Below are 16,857 nucleotides of genomic sequence, written 5' to 3'. Positions count from 1 at the left end.
AAATAAAATGTACAGAGACACAAAAAGAGAAAAGTCCGTGCGAGAGGTCGTAGAGGCCTTGAAGGAGTCCGGGCGGTACGAGAAGATTGTTTCTGGCGTGAAGAAGGAAATTGAAAATGCAACGTCCTCTGCAACTCTTACAGAAAAGTTCGCAAAAGCGTGCGAGATTATCCAGTCTCTCCTCACGGAGGAAGACGCAGAGCTAATCGAGGGAATTATCCATAAAAATGCAGAATAGAAAAAAAACAGAAAAACGCAATGCTCCCAAAACAAGCCACGAGCACGCTTGAGGGCGTCCACGAGCCGATTCTTCTTAAAGACTCGCACGAGACTCGCCCCATGTGGGTTTCTCCTGACGGGGTGATCATTCTCGAGATGCACTCTCTTTTGAGCCAGCAGGCGCAGGACTTTCTAATAGCCATAGCAGAGCCTGTGACGCGCCCTGCGAACATGCACGAGTACCGGATGACTGCGTACTCTCTGTACGCTGCAGCGAGTGTGGGGCTGAAAACAGAGGACATCATCGACACGATGGACCGGTTCAGCAAGAACAAAGTCCCGCTGAGCATACTGAACTTCATACGCTCGTGCACGACGAGCTACGGGAAGATCAAAATGGTGATTCGCCAGGGGAGATACTTCATCGAGTCGCAGGACAACCAGAATATATCCTTTCTCTACCGAGACTCTGTGATTCAGTCGATATCCATCCCCGTGCAGGAGGAGAAGAAGGCAATTGTCTCCTTCGAAATTGAGAGGGCGAAGGTGGAGCTGGCAAAGAAAAGGTGCATAGAGTTGGACTATCCCCTGATCGAGGAGTACGACTTTCGGACGGAAAACACGCTGCCTCTCCTGGAGATAGACCTGAAGCCGTCGACCTCTATCCGGACGTACCAGGAGTTCAGCCTGAACAAAATGTTTGGAAACGGCCGGGCAAGGTCCGGGATAATTGTGCTTCCGTGCGGGGCTGGGAAGACTCTTGTGGGAATAGTCGCACTCTGCACGATGAAGAGGTCGTGCCTGATTCTGTGCACGACGTCCGTCTCCGTCGAGCAGTGGCGGCAGCAGGTGAAGCACTTCACAAACGTAAAGGACGAGGCAATTGCGATTCTCACGTCTGAGACCAAGGAGAAGTTCTCGGGGCAGGCAGGGATAGTCGTCAGCACGTACACGATGGTTTCCTACAGCGGGAAGCGGTCGTACGAGACGCAGAAAATCATGGACTTTCTCACAAGCACGGAGTGGGGCCTGGTGATCTTTGACGAGGTCCATGTCGTGCCTGCGAACATGTTCAGGCGCGTTGTTTCGACAATTATATCGCACTGCAAGCTGGGCCTGACAGCGACTCTTGTGAGGGAGGACGAGAAAATAGAAGACCTCAACTTTCTGATAGGCCCGAAGCTGTACGAAGCAGACTGGCTCAGCCTGAGCGCGCAGGGCCACATTTCGAAAGTCAGCTGCACGGAGGTATGGTGCAAAATGACGGGGGATTTCTACAAGCAGTACCTGATAGCGGACATCCGCAAAAAAAGGATTCTTGCAACGATGAACCCCACGAAGATCCAGATGTGCGAGTTTATCATCAACAAGCACGAGGCACTGGGGGATAAAATCATCGTCTTTTCCGATAACGTCTACACCCTCAAGGCGTACGCCCTGAAGTTTGGCCGTCCTTTCATATACGGCCCAACAGGACAGGCCGAGAGAATGCACATTCTGAACCAGTTCCGGACAAATCCGAAGATAAACACAATCTTCCTCTCTAAGGTCGGAGACACGTCGATCGACCTCCCGGAGGCGACCTGCCTCATACAAATCTCCGGACACTTTGGGAGCAGGCGCCAGGAGACGCAGAGGCTGGGCCGGATCCTGCGAGCGAAAAGAAGAACGGACGAAGGATTCACCGCGTACTTCTACACCCTTGTAAGCATGGACACGGAGGAAGTCCCGTACTCCACGAGGAGGCGGCAGTTCCTGATCGATCAGGGATACTCGTTCAAGATTGCGGAGGAGTCGGAGCTCATGGACGAGAGTGCAGTCACTGCGTACAAGACGCGCACCGAGCAGAATGAGCTCCTGGCGTCGATCCTCATGGCGTCCGAGAGGGAGATGCAGACGGAGTCGGAGGACGACGAGGAGATTGAGAGGGCCGAGAAAAAAGTCTCCAGCAAGAAGCTCTCGGGGCCTGCCCACTTAACGTACACGGAAAAGAAAAGCCCCAGGTAGCATCTCCACATAAGCGAATAAAGAACAGTACACAGTTTCTGCCGTCTTAATACACCGATTGCAGCAGGCACTGCACCTATCCGTTCATACATCCAAATATACTTTTATTTTGTTCATTCATTCTTTCGGATTATATTTTTATTTCGTTCATTCTTTCATTCTTTCGGATTATACTTTTATTTCGTTCATTCATTCATTCATCCAAATATACTTTTATTTCGTTCATTCATCCATCCAAATATATTTTTCGTTCGTTCATTCTTTCATCCAAATATACTTTTATTTATTTCATTCTATCCTCTAATTCATTCATTCGGGCTATTTTTCCATACTTATACTCTATTCATTCTTTCATCCATCCAAATATACTTTCACTCTATTCATACATACATACATCTGGCATACACTTTTTATTTCATTTATTCACTCTCTCTGCTCGCGTGATGGGTGCCTCTTCTGCGCTGCCACGACATTTCTCTCCCCGTGCGGCTCGAAGAGGCAAGACCCCATCACGACCTCATGCGCTCCCTCCACCTGTGCGAGCGTGCTTTCGTTCACGCCCCCGTCGACTCCAACAACTGCACGCGGGCACCTTCTAAGGGCCACTTCCACGTCCCTTCTGAGGCTTTCCCGCATCCTCTGCCCGCCTCTCCCAGGCCGGACCCCCATTACAAGGACCTTCTCCACGCGCGAGATCACGCCTGCAGGGACTTTCAAAAGCTCGTCTCCGCTCTCCACGGCCACCCCAACTCTGCACTCCCCGTGCTCCTGCACGTACGCACTCACCTCCAGAAATCTCTCTGCCTGGTGAATAATCACTCTGTGGAGCCTCTGCGTCTCGATATTCCTGAGGACTCTGAGAGGATCCTCCACCATAAGATGGCACTCTATCAGAAGATCCGGGTGCTCTCGGGATATTCTATTCACAGTGTCCTCGCTAAACCCTATTTTCTCCACAAAGACCCCATCCATCACATCCAAATGCAGGCCGTGCACGCCCATTTTCTTGACTTTTTCTATTTCATCATTTATTCTAAGAGTGTCGCACGAGAGTATGCTTCCGTACACTTTCATTTTTTTTCTTTTCATTTTTGCTCCTTGAAAACTTTCGCTTTCCCCTACTGCAGAATCGACTTAATAAACTCCTCGATCTTCTCAGGGGAAAATGCGTACTCGCCCTTCACACTGCAGAATCCCACCATCTTCTGGTACGTGTGCCTCTTGATCTTCGGGATCTTTTTATCGGTGGTGCGCTTGTATATCTTAGCTCCTGTCTTGTAGCAGAAGTCCTTAGTGATCGCGATGACAAACGGGAGGTCTTCGTACCTCTCCGGGAGAGTTTTCGCCTTCTCTGCGAGGCTGTAGTTTATCCGCTGCCGGATCAGCCTCTGCTTGTTCAGCTTCTTGTACGCGGGAGTCTTAAACAGCCCCTCCACCTCCCGGACGAGGCTCTGCGCCTGCTCCTGCAAGATTCGCCCTGCATTCTCCTCCCCAAGAACCTGCAGGAACTCAAACTCGTCCGCGGAAATCGCGCCTTCTGGGCCCTCCTTGTGCATCGCCGTGAGGACTCTGTACGTGCTTGTTAAGTCTGCAGCAGCGACTGATTTTTTGGCTTTCTCCGCCTGGGCTCTGTTGAAGTCCTCGAGCCGGAGAAGCTCGTCTGCGCCCGACTCCAAGTCGCTCCCTGCATCCTCGGGGGCACTCTCCGACACATTTCCCTCCTCTCTCTCTACAAGAGCGTTGAAGTCGCCAAACTCTTCAGACTCCGCCCTCTCAGCGTCTCCGGCCGTTTCCAGAGCGGCCCCAGCTTCTCCCAGATGCGGCCCTCTCCCGCCGTGATCTTTCCCAGGGGCACTCCCCGCACCCTCCGCAGTCTCCTGCGCTTTTTCCTGGCCTGGACATTTTCCTGCCTCCTCCCGGGCGCTCTTTCTGCTTCCCCTGCACTCTCGCATCGTGTAAAATTTTTGCCAGAATAAGACGAATATTTATTTTAAAGCCCAGCCTGCGTCATTGACACCATCTCTTCCTTCTTCTTTCTAAGCTCTTCATTGACGACGTACTCCTTAAGCATCCTCCTGTTCTTAAAGTATCCTCCCTTTGCCTTTAAGTAGATAGCTCTGTACATCTTCCTGTCAATTCTTCCCTCCTCTCTAAGCTCCTTAAGGTCCTTTCTAACGGCACGGATGCGCATCATCCAGATCTTTCTCTGCGGGAATCTTGCATTCTTCGTTCCCCGTCTTCGGCCGAGACCTCTGTGTCTTCCCAGAGACCTCTCCAGCCTGAACTGTCGGACTCTTCCCCGGGACTGCCCGACGTCTGGCCTTCTTACGATGAGCCCGTCCTGGACCATCTGCGAGACCTGCTCGGGGGTCTTTCCCTCAGAGAGTTTTACAGACTCTGTGGGGTCCATCCACACCTTGTTTCTTCCGCATCCAATGACTTTTGCAGCAATTGCTCTGACTTTTACGAGGCCTAGATTCTTTGCTTTCTCCTTCTTTTCTGCCATGCGATTTTAACTGGGGATAAAAATTTAAATAAAAATACATTTTGGAAGGCCTGGGAAGTCGCAAAGTGAAAGTGTCTGCAGTATTTTAGCATGATGTTCGGCAGAGTGCGGGCGCATCGTGGGTGAAATCCCCAGGGCGCAAAGTGGTTTTTCCCGTGAAAACCAGGCTTTTTTCCTCCAAACGGCGCAGCGCTGAAAAAGCATTATTTTTGCTTTTCCGCTGACGTCCAGAGAAGAATTTGCATTTCTCTCTTTTGAACCCCCGAAGTCCAGGCTCTATCTATGCTACACTGAGGAAATGGGGGATAGAGGCAAATATTGCAATAACGGAAGAAGTCAATTTTCGCACATGAGTACCCCCTAATTCTGCCCTGGGCTTCCAGAACCCCGAATTCTCCAAAATAAAACTCGAATAACCCGAACTGATGCGAGTGGATCTTACACAAACTTTATTTGCCCAAGCCCTCCGTGAGAAGGCCATTTCTACGCTTTGCATCCGCAGTCCCATCTCTCGTCCAGGCGGGAGCATTCGAACTCCGTCTTCCCCAGTCTCCGGTTTACAATGTTATGCGCCTGGCACGCCCAAAGGGAAAACTCTTCTCGGCTGGAGACTTTCGGGGGAAATCCTCCCACCAGCTTCTTGAAGTGCCCGCGGCAGTCTTCGCACGGGAACAACTTCGTGAGCAGCTCTACGAACTTCAAAACGTCGCCTTTATACTCGCGCGTGGGCTCGGCCGGATACTTTGCAGCTATTGTGTGGATAAGAGTCCACGTCCCACGGCCAAGCTCGCCCCTTCTCTCAGCAGCACTCTCGGGCATCGCGTAAAAAGGGCCTGCATCTTTTCTGGGGGTTCTGTATCGCCGAAGCATCTTATACCCCGTAAGAACCACCCAGACAGCAACTATTCCTATAAATACTCTTACTACGATTGCTTGTTTTCTCATGTTTATTTGTTTACATCCTGTACATATGTCCTGAAGAGTCCATAACAAAAGACTGGGGGCTTCTGAAAATCATGGGCTGTCCTGCTGAATTCTTTAGGAAGGTATCCGCGTGGGAGCTGCAGAGGGCAGGCATGACCTGGGGGAGAACCTGAAGACTCTCGTTTTTTTCTGCGTCTGCCATTTTCCCTGTGAATTGGTAGCGGTTTCCGTGCATCTCGTTCTTCAGGAAGACAGCTCCTGGCTTGGTAATGTACTGCGTCTTTATTGGGGAAAGTGTTTCGTCAACGTCTTCAGCAACTTCTGTAAAACTTCTGTGGCCTGTCTTGAAGTAGTACTGCATGTCGAACTCGCTGATGATGTAGAAGTGGTTGTTTATGTTCGAGTGCCTGCACTTGGAGATTTTCGGGTCAGTGTCTTCTCCGCGGAGGCTGTGGCTTTGGTGGCTGTAAAGGCACAGCTCCGGGCAGTCAAAGAGCTTTATCATGAAGAAGTTCTTGTAGACAGTTGGCACAACTTGTATGCGGTTCTTCTCTGCGGCCCTAGAGCAGCGCCTGTTTTTGAAGAAGCTGAGGTCTTCCTTCTCGACGTCGTCTAAGTGAATGCACTCTTTTCGGTTGCTTTTCAGGCACAGCCTTCTCCCGTATCGTGACCTGAAAATGAAAATCTGCGTGTTCGGAGAATCCGGAGGAGAAAAGTACCAGTCTCCGTTACTGGCCAGCGTCATCACGTGGGGAGATCCTTCCACATTGTTGTTTCTTGGTATTATGTAGAATCCAGCGTCTGTGTCTTTTATATCGTGCAGGGCACGCACTGACTCTACCAGCAGAATAATAAGTAGGAAGTTCATGCGGGGATATTCAGGGGGGCATATATATACAGAATAAAACCAGTTTCACACGCATCAAAAAGGCCACGCAAAGTACAAGTCACATACTCCCGGGGAATGATCTGTTTCAATTTGGATACACCCTAAAACATTCCGCCCTCTGTGCACTATTTTCTGTTATTTATTGTGCGGTCTGTGTTAAGTGCTGGTGTTTGTTGCACTACTTGTTGCACAGTGTGCACCGTTTTCTGTTATTTATTGTGCGGTCTGTGTTAAGTGCTGGTGTTTGTTGCACTAATTGTTGCACAGTGTGCACTATTTTCTGTTATTTATTGTGCCATTTGTATTATGCATGGTATTTGTTGCATTGATACAGCACTTATTACGTGGTGTGTATTAGCTGTCAGAGAAATCCGGTGTTTATGCGGCACTGTGCAGCAAGTAGCGCACTTGTCCTACACTGTGCAATAAATGGCAGAACACCCTCGCGAAATAAGAGGGCAATGGCCCAAGCAAGCATAATGGTCTACTGCAATATCACAGCACAGCATCTAACCCCACGCGAGCAAGCAGTGCATCTGCGCAGAACTACATTACTATACTAATATTCCCTATACTGAATATATTGCTGCAGCACTACTATACTACACCAACTAATTATAACCAGAAACACCAGAATATCCCATTACAGCTAGTTAGTGCTAAATAACCAACTATACCAACTATAATATACAACTAACTATACCATTATACTATACTATACAGCTAACTATACTACTATATATATACCAACTATAATACTATACAACTAACTATAATAACACTATACCATACCATTATACTATACTATATCATTATACCATACTATCTATATACAACTAACTATACCAACGATAATACTATATCATTATACCAAATATACAACTAACTATATCATTATACCATACTAACTATAATACTATATTAACTATTAATAACACTATAATACTATACCATTAAACTGTACTAACTATATACAACTAACTATAATAACACTATACCAACTATATGCTACTTAGCGTATTCTTTCTGTTTCTTCCGCATAATTACTGCTTTTTTTTTATTTGCATGCACCCGAAGAAGACACAGCGAGACAAATGCCCAGACTGCAAGGAGGAAGAAAATATCATAGAAGACTATAAAAATGGCTATAACGTATGCAGAGCCTGCGGTTGCATCGTAGGTCCACGGATTATCGACGAGAGAAGCGAATGGCGCACGTTCACAGACTCAGGCGACAATCCCAGCCGAGTTGGCGGCCCGAATAACCCATTCCTGGACTCTGAGCAGCTGGACACCCTCATTTCCCCGGGAGTCGGCCTTTCCTCGTACAATCTCGCTAAAACCCAGATGAAATCCAGCCTGAGAGGCCCAGAAAGAGCCCTTATTAACGGCCTGAACCTAATCTCTGCTTTCTGCGAGAGAAAAAACCTTTCAAAAACAATTTCGGATGCTGCAAAGTACGTGTTTAAAACCGTAGAGGAGAAAAAGGTTTTGAAGGGAAAAAATTTGGAGGGAGTTTCTGCAGCCTGTATATACATAGCCTGCAGAAAGGCAGGATTTGTCCGAACTTTCAAGGAAGTGAGCATCCTCACAGCAGTCCCAAAGAAGGAAATAGGCCGGTGCTATAAGGCCATTTTCCCGTATATCGAGAAGCTGGGAGTTGTCTCCACCGAGGATATCGTCGCTAGATTCTGCTCCGACCTGACGCTGGGAATAGACGTCCAGAAAGTCGCAGTCGTCATCAGCAGGAAGGCGTCTTCTATTGGGTGCATTGCAGGGAAGTCCCCAGACTCCATCGCAGCTGCAATCATCTACTTGCTCACGTACTTGTTCCCGAATCAGCGCAGCATCCAGAAGGACATTCAGATCGTAACAAACGTAACGGATGTAACGATAAAAAACACGTACAAAGAACTCCTCCCGTACAAGCACGAAATCATCCCCGAGGGCGTCTTCTCAAAGGCAGTCATCGACTCCCTCCCGAACTCATAGGCGTATAAAGCCCAGATGCACGAAGTGGTAAGAGAGATATTCCCACAGATAGCTTCGGGTGACCGTATGCGAGATCTTCTCCGGATACACATAGACACAGTATCTGATATAGTGATAGTATGTGCAGTCTATGGGATAGTGCACAGTTATAGACACGCTCTGAGCCGATCATGCGATATGCTCGGGTATCTATTGCCATATGAAGGTGTAATCAGGACAGGTATAGTGCCAGATAAGTTGTAACGGTGAAACTGCAGCCTTTATTAGTTAGGCTTGGCCTGCTTGGATATCCGGTGTTTAGTCTATTCCCTAGCGCTTAAGTTGTGCAGCGGTTAATTATGCCCGTCTATGCAATAGCCATTTAGGAGCTGTGCTTTCACGTGGAATAATAGGAGATATAGTAGCAGAATACTGCCATAGGACAGATATGCGCATGCCTTAGTGATGATATACACTCAGAGGACAGTTGCCCAGTTTAGGATGGCACAGTAGTGCAATCTAGACAGTCGGCAGTGCTTGCCTGCGCCAGAATGCACATAGACCTGCACTGCCAGATTCCAGAAAATATATTTGCATTTTTATGTAGAAAATTTCCTAATGTGGCAATACCGTTATTTTCAGGTAACTTTCACTTTATTTCTTCTTGGAAACTCCAACTGTTTTCCCACGTCGGCCGTTTGACTTCGTCCTTTGCCCGTTCACCTTCAGGCCCTTCAGAAGACGCAGGCCTCGGATGTGCTTCAGCCTCTTTGCCCTCTCCAGGTACAGCCTGTAGTCGGCCTCAACCTGGTTTGCAATCAGCTGCTTGTTCTCTCCCGTCTGGGGGTCTCTCTGCCGGTTCAGCATCCACACGGGAATCCCAAACTCCTGCGGAGCCTCCAGAATCTTCGAGATGAGAGAAAGCTTCTCCTGCTCTACTTGTCCTGCCCGAAGGGATGTGTCTATTTCTGCCTTTTTACAGATTAAATTAGATATTCTTAGGCCTATTCCACGGATTCCTGTTAGAGACCTAACTATCGTAGATCTTCCGTTTATGTTTGTGTTGTACATACGAATTATGTCCTGCATCTGCGCACTCTCAGTGAATCGTAAAGTCATGGGGATAAAAAAAGAAAAAAACAAAAATAAAAAAAGAAAGAAGTCACTAGCCCCACACGAACAGATGCATGGAGGATAGAAGTAAAAGGAGGATAGAATAGCAGGATATTGCAATGGTGGTATAATACCAGTTAGTATAACAGTTGGTGTGGTTGTAGAATAGTATGGTATAGTAATAAGATGGTAGAACAGTATGGTATAGTAATAAGATGTTATAATAGTATGGTATAGTATTAAGATGGTATAATAGTATGGTAGTATTAAGACGGTAGAATAGTATAGTATAGTATTAAGATGCTATAGTATTAAGATGCTATAGTAGTATAGTATAGTAATAAGATGGTATAATAGTATAGTAGTATAGTATTAAGATGGCAGAATAGTATAATAATAAGATGCTATAGTAATAATAAGATGGTAGTAAGATGCTGTTATTAGTAGTAGTATGGTAGTAGTAAGATAGTGGGCAGTTGGTATATTATGGCTGGATAGCGTGTTTCTGTTTTATTTTGCAAATACGCCCTTTTCTCTGCGGAGTATTTTATGCCCGTGCTTTTTTCTGCAATTTTCCTTTTTCCCGTGGGATTTTGCTAAGTAAAAAAGCCTCTCCTGGGTACCCCCCCAGCACTGTGAGAGCGTGCTAATTAAAAATCACACAAATAAAGGCCAAGATCTAGCAAATACATCGCACGACAATAGCATCCATCCAATTGATATATAACTGGCAAGGATGCTAAATAGTCACTGCTAATCATATCTAATAGCTAACATATAAAGTCTACTTAACTATCTAGCTGGAATGCTATCTATCTAACTAGAGCATCCAAATAGAGCAGCAGTATGCACAATAGCCCGAATTCTGGGAGTGACTGTCTGCTTTATTTAGAACTGCTCAGTGCTTTATGCCGCAGCGAGTATATAAGCACTCCGTATATAAGCACTAAGTACGTGATGGAGCGGACGGACTCAGGGAGACGGAAGTGCCTGCACAGAGCAGAAACAAGAACAACGAGAAGATTCCCAGAGGCCACGTTTAGGAACCAATTTCCCATTGCAACGCTTTTCCTGGGAGTGCTTCTGTAGGAAAGACTCATTCCGGAAACACTCACGAGAAGCTCCCCGGCAGTTAAAACGAGAATTTGCGGCACCTGAAAAAGAATCGAGACTTTCTGTTTTTTTACGAGTTCGTTAAGGGCACAGAAGATGGTGTGGGATACGGCTATGCATGCAATCCCGTATGCGACTCTATGCTTGTGCGTGTTCGGGATCTTTAGGGCTCGGGTTATTCGGTTGATGCGCGAATTGTGCCCTGGAATTGCAAGAATTAGGACTATTGCGTTGAATATGGGCATTTGCGAGGGGACAATTTGGGCGGAAATCCCGCACATTTGGATCGTGCAGTTCATTCTTTTTCCCTGCTCTGTCCAGGTGGAGCTCATTTGGTCGTACACGGACCATGCCACGACCATGGGGATGTTTGGGGAAAGCGAAAACGCTGTGGGGGATTCAGGCTTGTTTTCGGATGTGGGGAGGCCAGAGGAATTTTCAGGGTTTTCTGGAATAAAATCATTGCCCGATATGGAAATAGTTGGTGTTTTTTTCCTTTTCAGATGGGCGTTCCAGAGCCTCCGCAGGGCGTACTGCAGAGAGACAAGCAAAAAAACAACTGCGGACATGCACACAAGGAAAAGGGCGAGCGTAAACACGAAAAAGTGCTCGGAAATGTTTTCTGCGCGCAAAACGTGCCTGTCTATGCCGGTGCCTGACGCAAGCAAAGACCACGCAGAGCCCGGGGTTATAAACATCGCAAGAAAGCTCCCTGCATTTACGGTGAGGCAGTACCACGAGAAAAAGGGGATGTTCTCGGGGGAGTGCCCGTTTTTGTCGGGTTCTGTGGGCTTTCCGCGTTGAGAAATGTTTTTTTCGTTCTTTGCATCATTGCCCGATATGGACATTTTAGGTGCATTTTCAGGTTCTGACACCCTTGCTCCAAACGAGGAAACATTTGGCTTGATCCCGCCTGCCCCGAGCGAGACCATAAGGACTCCCCCCAGGAAAAACGCACTCTTCCCAATGAGAGCAGAAGCGCACATGCACAGCACGCCCATAACGTACAAAACCAGGGACAAAAATATGCTTGCACACTCCCCCGCATATACAGAAATGTGCCCACTGAATACACAGCAGAAATACGATAGAAACATAAAGACGTGCATGCATATGGTGCTGTCTGTGCTGGTGTACTTCAGATAGCTACTGCTGTACAAAAACATGTTGCTTTTAATTGTGTAGAAACAAAGTCTCTCTAAAAGCACGAATGCAAGTACGCTTTGCATCTGCAGTAAACAAAGGCTTTTTATTTTTATTTTTTCTATTTTATTTCACAGTGTAGGAACAGCAAACACTGAAAGGCACAGGAAGGTGTAATAGGCCGTGCTTGGGATGGGTATGTGCAGGAGAAGGTAGAATGCCAGGAGAAGCACCGTATAAAGATGGTGGCGTGCGATGGTGTATGCGTGTGCGGGGCTGGGGAGGGCCATGGGTTTGTTTTTTCAGGTTTCGGGTTATTTCTGGCTCAAACATTTTCAGATTTGATTTCGGCTGTTCCCGGGAAGAGATAAAAATTTGCAAAAAGATTTTTGCATGGCGCCTTTTATAGTTTTTGGGTGCGCCGCATATGGTAGGCCCTTCCAAATCGGGAAGTTTTTCAACCCTGACTTCCCGCCAAAATATCTCCCTGGAAACGCCTGAAACTGTCCATATATGGCTCCCGCTAAAAACAACAAAGATGTACGCAGGAAAGGCCGTTCTTGTAATAGGCGGAAGCAGCGGGCTGGGCCTGGCACTTGCAAAAGAGATAAAGCGGCGGGGCGGAATCGTGACAATCTCCTCCCGGAGCATTTCCAAGCTCGAGCAGTACAAGCCCGAATACAAAGTCACAGCAATCGACATCACAGAAGAAAAGTCTGTCCGGAAGATCTCAACGGAGTTTGACATGGTCTTTTGCTGCCCAGGATTTGCAGTCCCTTCGTCGGCCCAGGACATATCCGCGGAAGTAACAGAAAAAATCATGAAGTGTAACTTTTTCGGGGCAGTACGGGTTTATTCTCACTTTTTAAAGGCTGTTTCCGAGACGAACCGGAAGAGCCTGGTCTTTGTCGCGTCAACGCTGGCCTTGCATGCATTCAGCGGGTACGGAATGTATGCCCCCAGCAAGGCTGCACTCTCGTCGTTTTACGAGGCCGTGCACGAAGAGAGCGCGATTTTGGGCCTGGACACATATATCTACTACGTATCGACAATTCTAAGCCCAGGATTCGAGGAGGAGGAAAAAATAAAACCCGTAGCCACAAAGAAAATCGAGGGAGCCTCCCGAACGCTTTCTGCGCGCCCGGAGAATAGGGCCCGGACTCTGCTCGATGAAATGCGCTGCAACAGGGTCATTTACTCGGACTTCGTCACCCGCATGTTCAGCAAGGCCTCGGATATTCGGTCTGTGTCCGACGTGCTTGCCTGGATTGCGGCACCTCTGTTTTGGTGCGCGTTTAAGCTGTACTGCACGTACATAATCAGGAGAGAGTGCAGGAAAAACGTATAAGGATCAGGCACTGATTAATTTCTGCACCGGAAAACAATAAAAATTGCACTGGGCTGGCCATTCAGAAGCCACTGTTCTGCCACTCTTATTTCTGCTCTATTACTTCTATTATGTTATTCAGTCTACTACTTCTATTACATTATTCACTCTATTATTTTATTCACTCTATTACGTTATTTACTCTACCACTTCTATTGTGTTATTCAGTCTACTACTTCTATTGTGTTATTCAGTATATTGCTTCTATTATGTTATTCAGTTTATAACTTCTATTGCTTCTATTATGTTATTCAGTCTATAAAATTTCTATTGCCCGCGCACTGCAGCATCTATGCCTCTTTCCGGTTATATTACCGTATGACGTGTGCTTTCGTTTTTTGATGTTTGTGGGTCCTGGTGGCGCAATTGGCAGCGCATCTGACTTCTAATCAGGAGGTTCTGGGTTCGAGTCCCTGTCAGGACGTTTTTTTCTTTTCTTTTATTTTTTTATTTTTTTGCTTCCATGAAGTTGTTTAAACCCGTGCTGGCGCTTCTGAAGAAGGACGCGTTCTCGGAGGCTTTGGTTTTGGCGGGAGACCTTGCAAAGACCGTTAAACACTATAAAATACACGTTCTTATCGGATTCTGCCACTTTAAAATGGGAAACAGCGAACTTGCACTGACCGCATATAGAGAGGCCCTTTCCCTTGCGGAAACACCCGAGGCCTTGGTCGAGACCCACCGCGGAATTGCAAAAATATTTTTGGCCTACAACCCCGCATTCATAGACGAAAAAACAGCCCGGGAGGCGGAAAACACCATGGAAATAGCCCTCTCCGCGGGCCCAGCCTCGCCCTTCGACTGGGAAATGGTCAGCTTTCTCTTGGAGCTGCACCTGAACAACGATTTGCAGAAGTTTCTGCCTGCCCTGGAATTGTATCAGCCCGCAGATTCTGACTCCTGGACCAGGAAATGCGCCCTGAAAAAGCTGCAGGCTTTCCACCGGCAGGTAAAAGTCTTTGCAGACGCAGGGAACTTTTTCAGGGAGAGGGGCGCAGTCAGGTCCGCTCTCCGGAAAATTGTTGCAGAATTCGCGGACGTGGAAACTCTCTGGAGCACCGTGGAGGCAGACCCTGGATTTTTCAGGCACGCAGCAAACGAGTTTCTCTTTTTCCTGTACATCGCCGTATACTGCGACGGGAGAAAGCTCAGCGACTTCTCCCACCTGCTACTCGCGATGCTGAAGGCAGAGGTCAACGTCTCAGAGCACGCCCTGGTCTTTTCCGTGGTTTCTGACTTCCTGGACTTCCCCGTGGAGGAATCCCTGAAAGACGCGCTGAAATCCGTTATGTACAACACGCTCTCGCCAACGGTAATGCTCCTGCGCGGCCCGGAGAGGCCAGCCCTTCTTGAGGAGGCACTTTCAGCCTGTTCTGTCGCGGAGGAAGAAACAGGACTGATGCTTTCCGCGAAAAAAGACGTCCTGAGAGCGCGCGTGCACCTTCTGAACGAAAGCATTTACACGGACAGAAAGTTTCCCGGGTACTCCGAGGCCTCAGAGCGCGTGCTTGGCGTGCGAGCTGCAAAAATGCTTTTGGAGGCCGGACTTTCCTGCATGAACGTGCAGGGCCTGGAAAGTGTCCTGCAAGGCACGCCCTGTTTTATCCCCGCGTGCGAGCTCGAGCGAATTTGCACGGAAAATGCCCCGGAAAATGTCGCAAAAATTCTTGCTGCAGAGTCTGCCAGGCGCACGCCCGTCTCTGAGAAGACAGAAAAAAACAAAAATGTGCACAGCCTCAATATACATTTTTCAGATAGCAGTTCCCACGGGAATATACAAAGTATAGGCGTGAGCAGAATGAAAAATGAAAAAGTGCCGATTTTGCAGCTGCTCTCCCGTCTGTGCGATGCGCCTCCGTATAAAGAGTATTTCCAAAAATACGCCGTGGACAGCGTAAGCACCGTATACTTCGTGCGCGCAGTGGAAATGCACATGTGCATTCTGCAGAAGCAACCAGAGACTGTACGCGCGTATTTATCCGTAATTTCCCCGGAGTTTGACGCGTTTGCAGAGTATGTTCGCAGGACAGGGGAAGATTCTGCGACTTTTTCCGAGCTGTGCGCGTACTATGGGTTTCTGTGGGAGTGCTCCCGCGAGTCGCTCTTTGCAAATGCCTGCCCGGAGAGTGCTTTTTCTCGGCACAAGGCTGCCCTTTCAGCGTACACTGCAGGGTATGCAGAAGCTGCTGTGGAGATGCTCACGCGCCTGCACCGGGAAAGGCCGTACGATTACTACGTGGCTTGCGACTTGGGGGCGATTTTGCACGAAGTTGGGGGAAGCCTCTCCCTCCTGGACGAGTACCTGCGAGTTGCTGAAAACCTGCAGGACACGGGCCTTCTGCGGGCAAGCCTGCGGTACCATCAGAGAAGCGGGAACTGGGGCGTAGCTGAGAGGCGGTGCCAGGAAATCCTCCTTGTGAAGGACTCGTACGCTGTGAAAATGGCGCTGGCTGAGGCCCTTTCCCAGCAGAAGAAGTTCAAGTACGCGGTGAAAGTGGCTTCCGAGGCTGAAAATGCGATTCTTGCGCTCGGAAAAAGCACTTCCCGGGCAGGCGGGGAAGAAAGAATCCGGTCGGACGGCCTCCTGCACCGGGGCATCTTCGGATCTGGCAGCAGAAAAAACCCGTCCGAAAATCCAGAACTCCGTGGAGTGGAAGCAGAAGAATCTCGCGAGAATTCTGAGTCTGCAGGAGACTCTGCGGGATACGACCTTGCGTGCCTGAATACGGTGCGGCTCTATTTAGTCTATCTGCTCGCCTCCTCCGGGGACTTCGCGCGTGCTTCTTCCGTTGCAGGGCAGCTCCGAGAAAGCGCTCTCTCCCCGCACGAGTGCGATCAGCTCCTGAAGTACGAAGTCTTCCTGCGAGCACACTCCGTGAGCACGGCCTCGCACACGGAGGAAACTCCCGACATTTTGCGGATGACTTCTCCGCACGCGGAAATCAGGTTTGAAGGAGGCGGAGATCCGTACATTCTGTGCGATGCGTACGTGCGAAGTGTCCACGGCCTCCTCACAGGCAAAGCAGCACACACGCGAGTTCTTGAGTGTTTTTCCAGCGAAGATCCAGGGCTTCTTCTAACGGCCTCGCAGCTTCTTCTGTTTGAGAGCAGCGCCTTCCAGCGGGAGAGCGACCCAAACGTGCACGGGACCATTTCGCAGGCGCTGAAGAAGGTGCACGTAACGGGGGAAAGTCCTGCCTCTTTGGAGACGGCGCTTCTTCTTGCAGTTGCTCGGGGGGAGGCAGTTTGCGACTTCTATGCGGGAGACCGGCAGGCGGAAGCGAGTCCTTTTGCCCGGGCTCTTATCGCGTTTTTAAGCGGGGAAGGCCTTGATCGCGCTGTTGATGCGTATCTTCCGGGGAGCAGTGTCCTAGAACTTGGGGTTGTTTCTCTCTTCTCCCGGCACGTGTCCGGGGCTGTTCTCGAACGGGCTCGCCTGCACCTCTCGCGGGACAGCTTCCGGGGCGTGGGGGTTTTGGAAAAAGAAAAAAATGCTCCCGATGGGGATTGAACCCACGACCCCGGCATGACTCAGCTTGTTACAGCCTTCAACATAGGAGGCTCGCACCCATAAGTGCCGTGCTC

At 48.7% G+C, this 16,857-nt stretch overlaps 12 protein-coding genes across 12 annotated transcripts; 5 read left to right on the top strand and 7 right to left on the bottom strand.

Annotated features, from left to right (window-relative positions):
* Window positions 1–7: 7 nt before the first annotated feature.
* NEMAJ01_1004 (uncharacterized protein) lies at window positions 8–238 on the top strand (the record flags this gene model as incomplete). Its single annotated transcript, XM_047914842.1, has 1 exon — window positions 8–238. One exon carries the CDS (start codon window positions 8–10, stop codon window positions 236–238), a length of 231 nt encoding a protein of 76 aa, XP_047770799.1.
* A 20-nt stretch (window positions 239–258) lies between these two features.
* On the top strand, window positions 259–2,226 carry NEMAJ01_1043 (DNA excision repair protein ERCC-3; the record flags this gene model as incomplete). Its single annotated transcript, XM_047914881.1, has 1 exon — window positions 259–2,226. The coding sequence occupies one exon, from the start codon at window positions 259–261 to the stop codon at window positions 2,224–2,226; it is 1,968 nt and encodes a 655-aa protein (XP_047770838.1).
* Window positions 2,227–2,649: 423 nt separating this feature from the next.
* On the bottom strand, window positions 2,650–3,315 carry NEMAJ01_1042 (ribulose-phosphate 3-epimerase; the record flags this gene model as incomplete). The annotated part of the gene is made up of 1 exon (XM_047914880.1): window positions 2,650–3,315. One exon carries the CDS (start codon window positions 3,313–3,315, stop codon window positions 2,650–2,652), a length of 666 nt encoding a protein of 221 aa, XP_047770837.1.
* Window positions 3,316–3,344: 29 nt separating this feature from the next.
* On the bottom strand, window positions 3,345–4,178 carry NEMAJ01_1041 (uncharacterized protein; the record flags this gene model as incomplete). The annotated part of the gene is made up of 1 exon (XM_047914879.1): window positions 3,345–4,178. One exon carries the CDS (start codon window positions 4,176–4,178, stop codon window positions 3,345–3,347), a length of 834 nt encoding a protein of 277 aa, XP_047770836.1.
* Window positions 4,179–4,216: 38 nt separating this feature from the next.
* Window positions 4,217–4,732, bottom strand: NEMAJ01_1040 (large subunit ribosomal protein L19e; the record flags this gene model as incomplete). Its single annotated transcript, XM_047914878.1, has 1 exon — window positions 4,217–4,732. One exon carries the CDS (start codon window positions 4,730–4,732, stop codon window positions 4,217–4,219), a length of 516 nt encoding a protein of 171 aa, XP_047770835.1.
* A 483-nt stretch (window positions 4,733–5,215) lies between these two features.
* Window positions 5,216–5,677, bottom strand: NEMAJ01_1039 (mitochondrial FAD-linked sulfhydryl oxidase; the record flags this gene model as incomplete). The annotated part of the gene is made up of 1 exon (XM_047914877.1): window positions 5,216–5,677. The coding sequence occupies one exon, from the start codon at window positions 5,675–5,677 to the stop codon at window positions 5,216–5,218; it is 462 nt and encodes a 153-aa protein (XP_047770834.1).
* Window positions 5,678–5,687: 10 nt separating this feature from the next.
* On the bottom strand, window positions 5,688–6,524 carry NEMAJ01_1038 (uncharacterized protein; the record flags this gene model as incomplete). The annotated part of the gene is made up of 1 exon (XM_047914876.1): window positions 5,688–6,524. The coding sequence occupies one exon, from the start codon at window positions 6,522–6,524 to the stop codon at window positions 5,688–5,690; it is 837 nt and encodes a 278-aa protein (XP_047770833.1).
* Window positions 6,525–7,610: 1,086 nt separating this feature from the next.
* On the top strand, window positions 7,611–8,537 carry NEMAJ01_1037 (transcription initiation factor TFIIB; the record flags this gene model as incomplete). The annotated part of the gene is made up of 1 exon (XM_047914875.1): window positions 7,611–8,537. One exon carries the CDS (start codon window positions 7,611–7,613, stop codon window positions 8,535–8,537), a length of 927 nt encoding a protein of 308 aa, XP_047770832.1.
* A 633-nt stretch (window positions 8,538–9,170) lies between these two features.
* On the bottom strand, window positions 9,171–9,635 carry NEMAJ01_1036 (small subunit ribosomal protein S18e; the record flags this gene model as incomplete). The annotated part of the gene is made up of 1 exon (XM_047914874.1): window positions 9,171–9,635. The coding sequence occupies one exon, from the start codon at window positions 9,633–9,635 to the stop codon at window positions 9,171–9,173; it is 465 nt and encodes a 154-aa protein (XP_047770831.1).
* An 878-nt stretch (window positions 9,636–10,513) lies between these two features.
* On the bottom strand, window positions 10,514–11,971 carry NEMAJ01_1035 (uncharacterized protein; the record flags this gene model as incomplete). The annotated part of the gene is made up of 1 exon (XM_047914873.1): window positions 10,514–11,971. The coding sequence occupies one exon, from the start codon at window positions 11,969–11,971 to the stop codon at window positions 10,514–10,516; it is 1,458 nt and encodes a 485-aa protein (XP_047770830.1).
* A 341-nt stretch (window positions 11,972–12,312) lies between these two features.
* NEMAJ01_1034 (3-dehydrosphinganine reductase) lies at window positions 12,313–13,233 on the top strand (the record flags this gene model as incomplete). The annotated part of the gene is made up of 1 exon (XM_047914872.1): window positions 12,313–13,233. One exon carries the CDS (start codon window positions 12,313–12,315, stop codon window positions 13,231–13,233), a length of 921 nt encoding a protein of 306 aa, XP_047770829.1.
* Window positions 13,234–13,735: 502 nt separating this feature from the next.
* On the top strand, window positions 13,736–16,783 carry NEMAJ01_1033 (uncharacterized protein; the record flags this gene model as incomplete). The annotated part of the gene is made up of 1 exon (XM_047914871.1): window positions 13,736–16,783. One exon carries the CDS (start codon window positions 13,736–13,738, stop codon window positions 16,781–16,783), a length of 3,048 nt encoding a protein of 1,015 aa, XP_047770828.1.
* Between the last annotated feature and the right edge of the window lie 74 nt (window positions 16,784–16,857).

This window comes from Nematocida major (assembly GCF_021653875.1).
Source record: "Nematocida major strain JUm2507 chromosome Unknown 2360, whole genome shotgun sequence".
NCBI lineage: Eukaryota > Fungi > Microsporidia > Nematocida > Nematocida major.
This window is presented reverse-complemented; position numbering and strand designations above follow the sequence as displayed.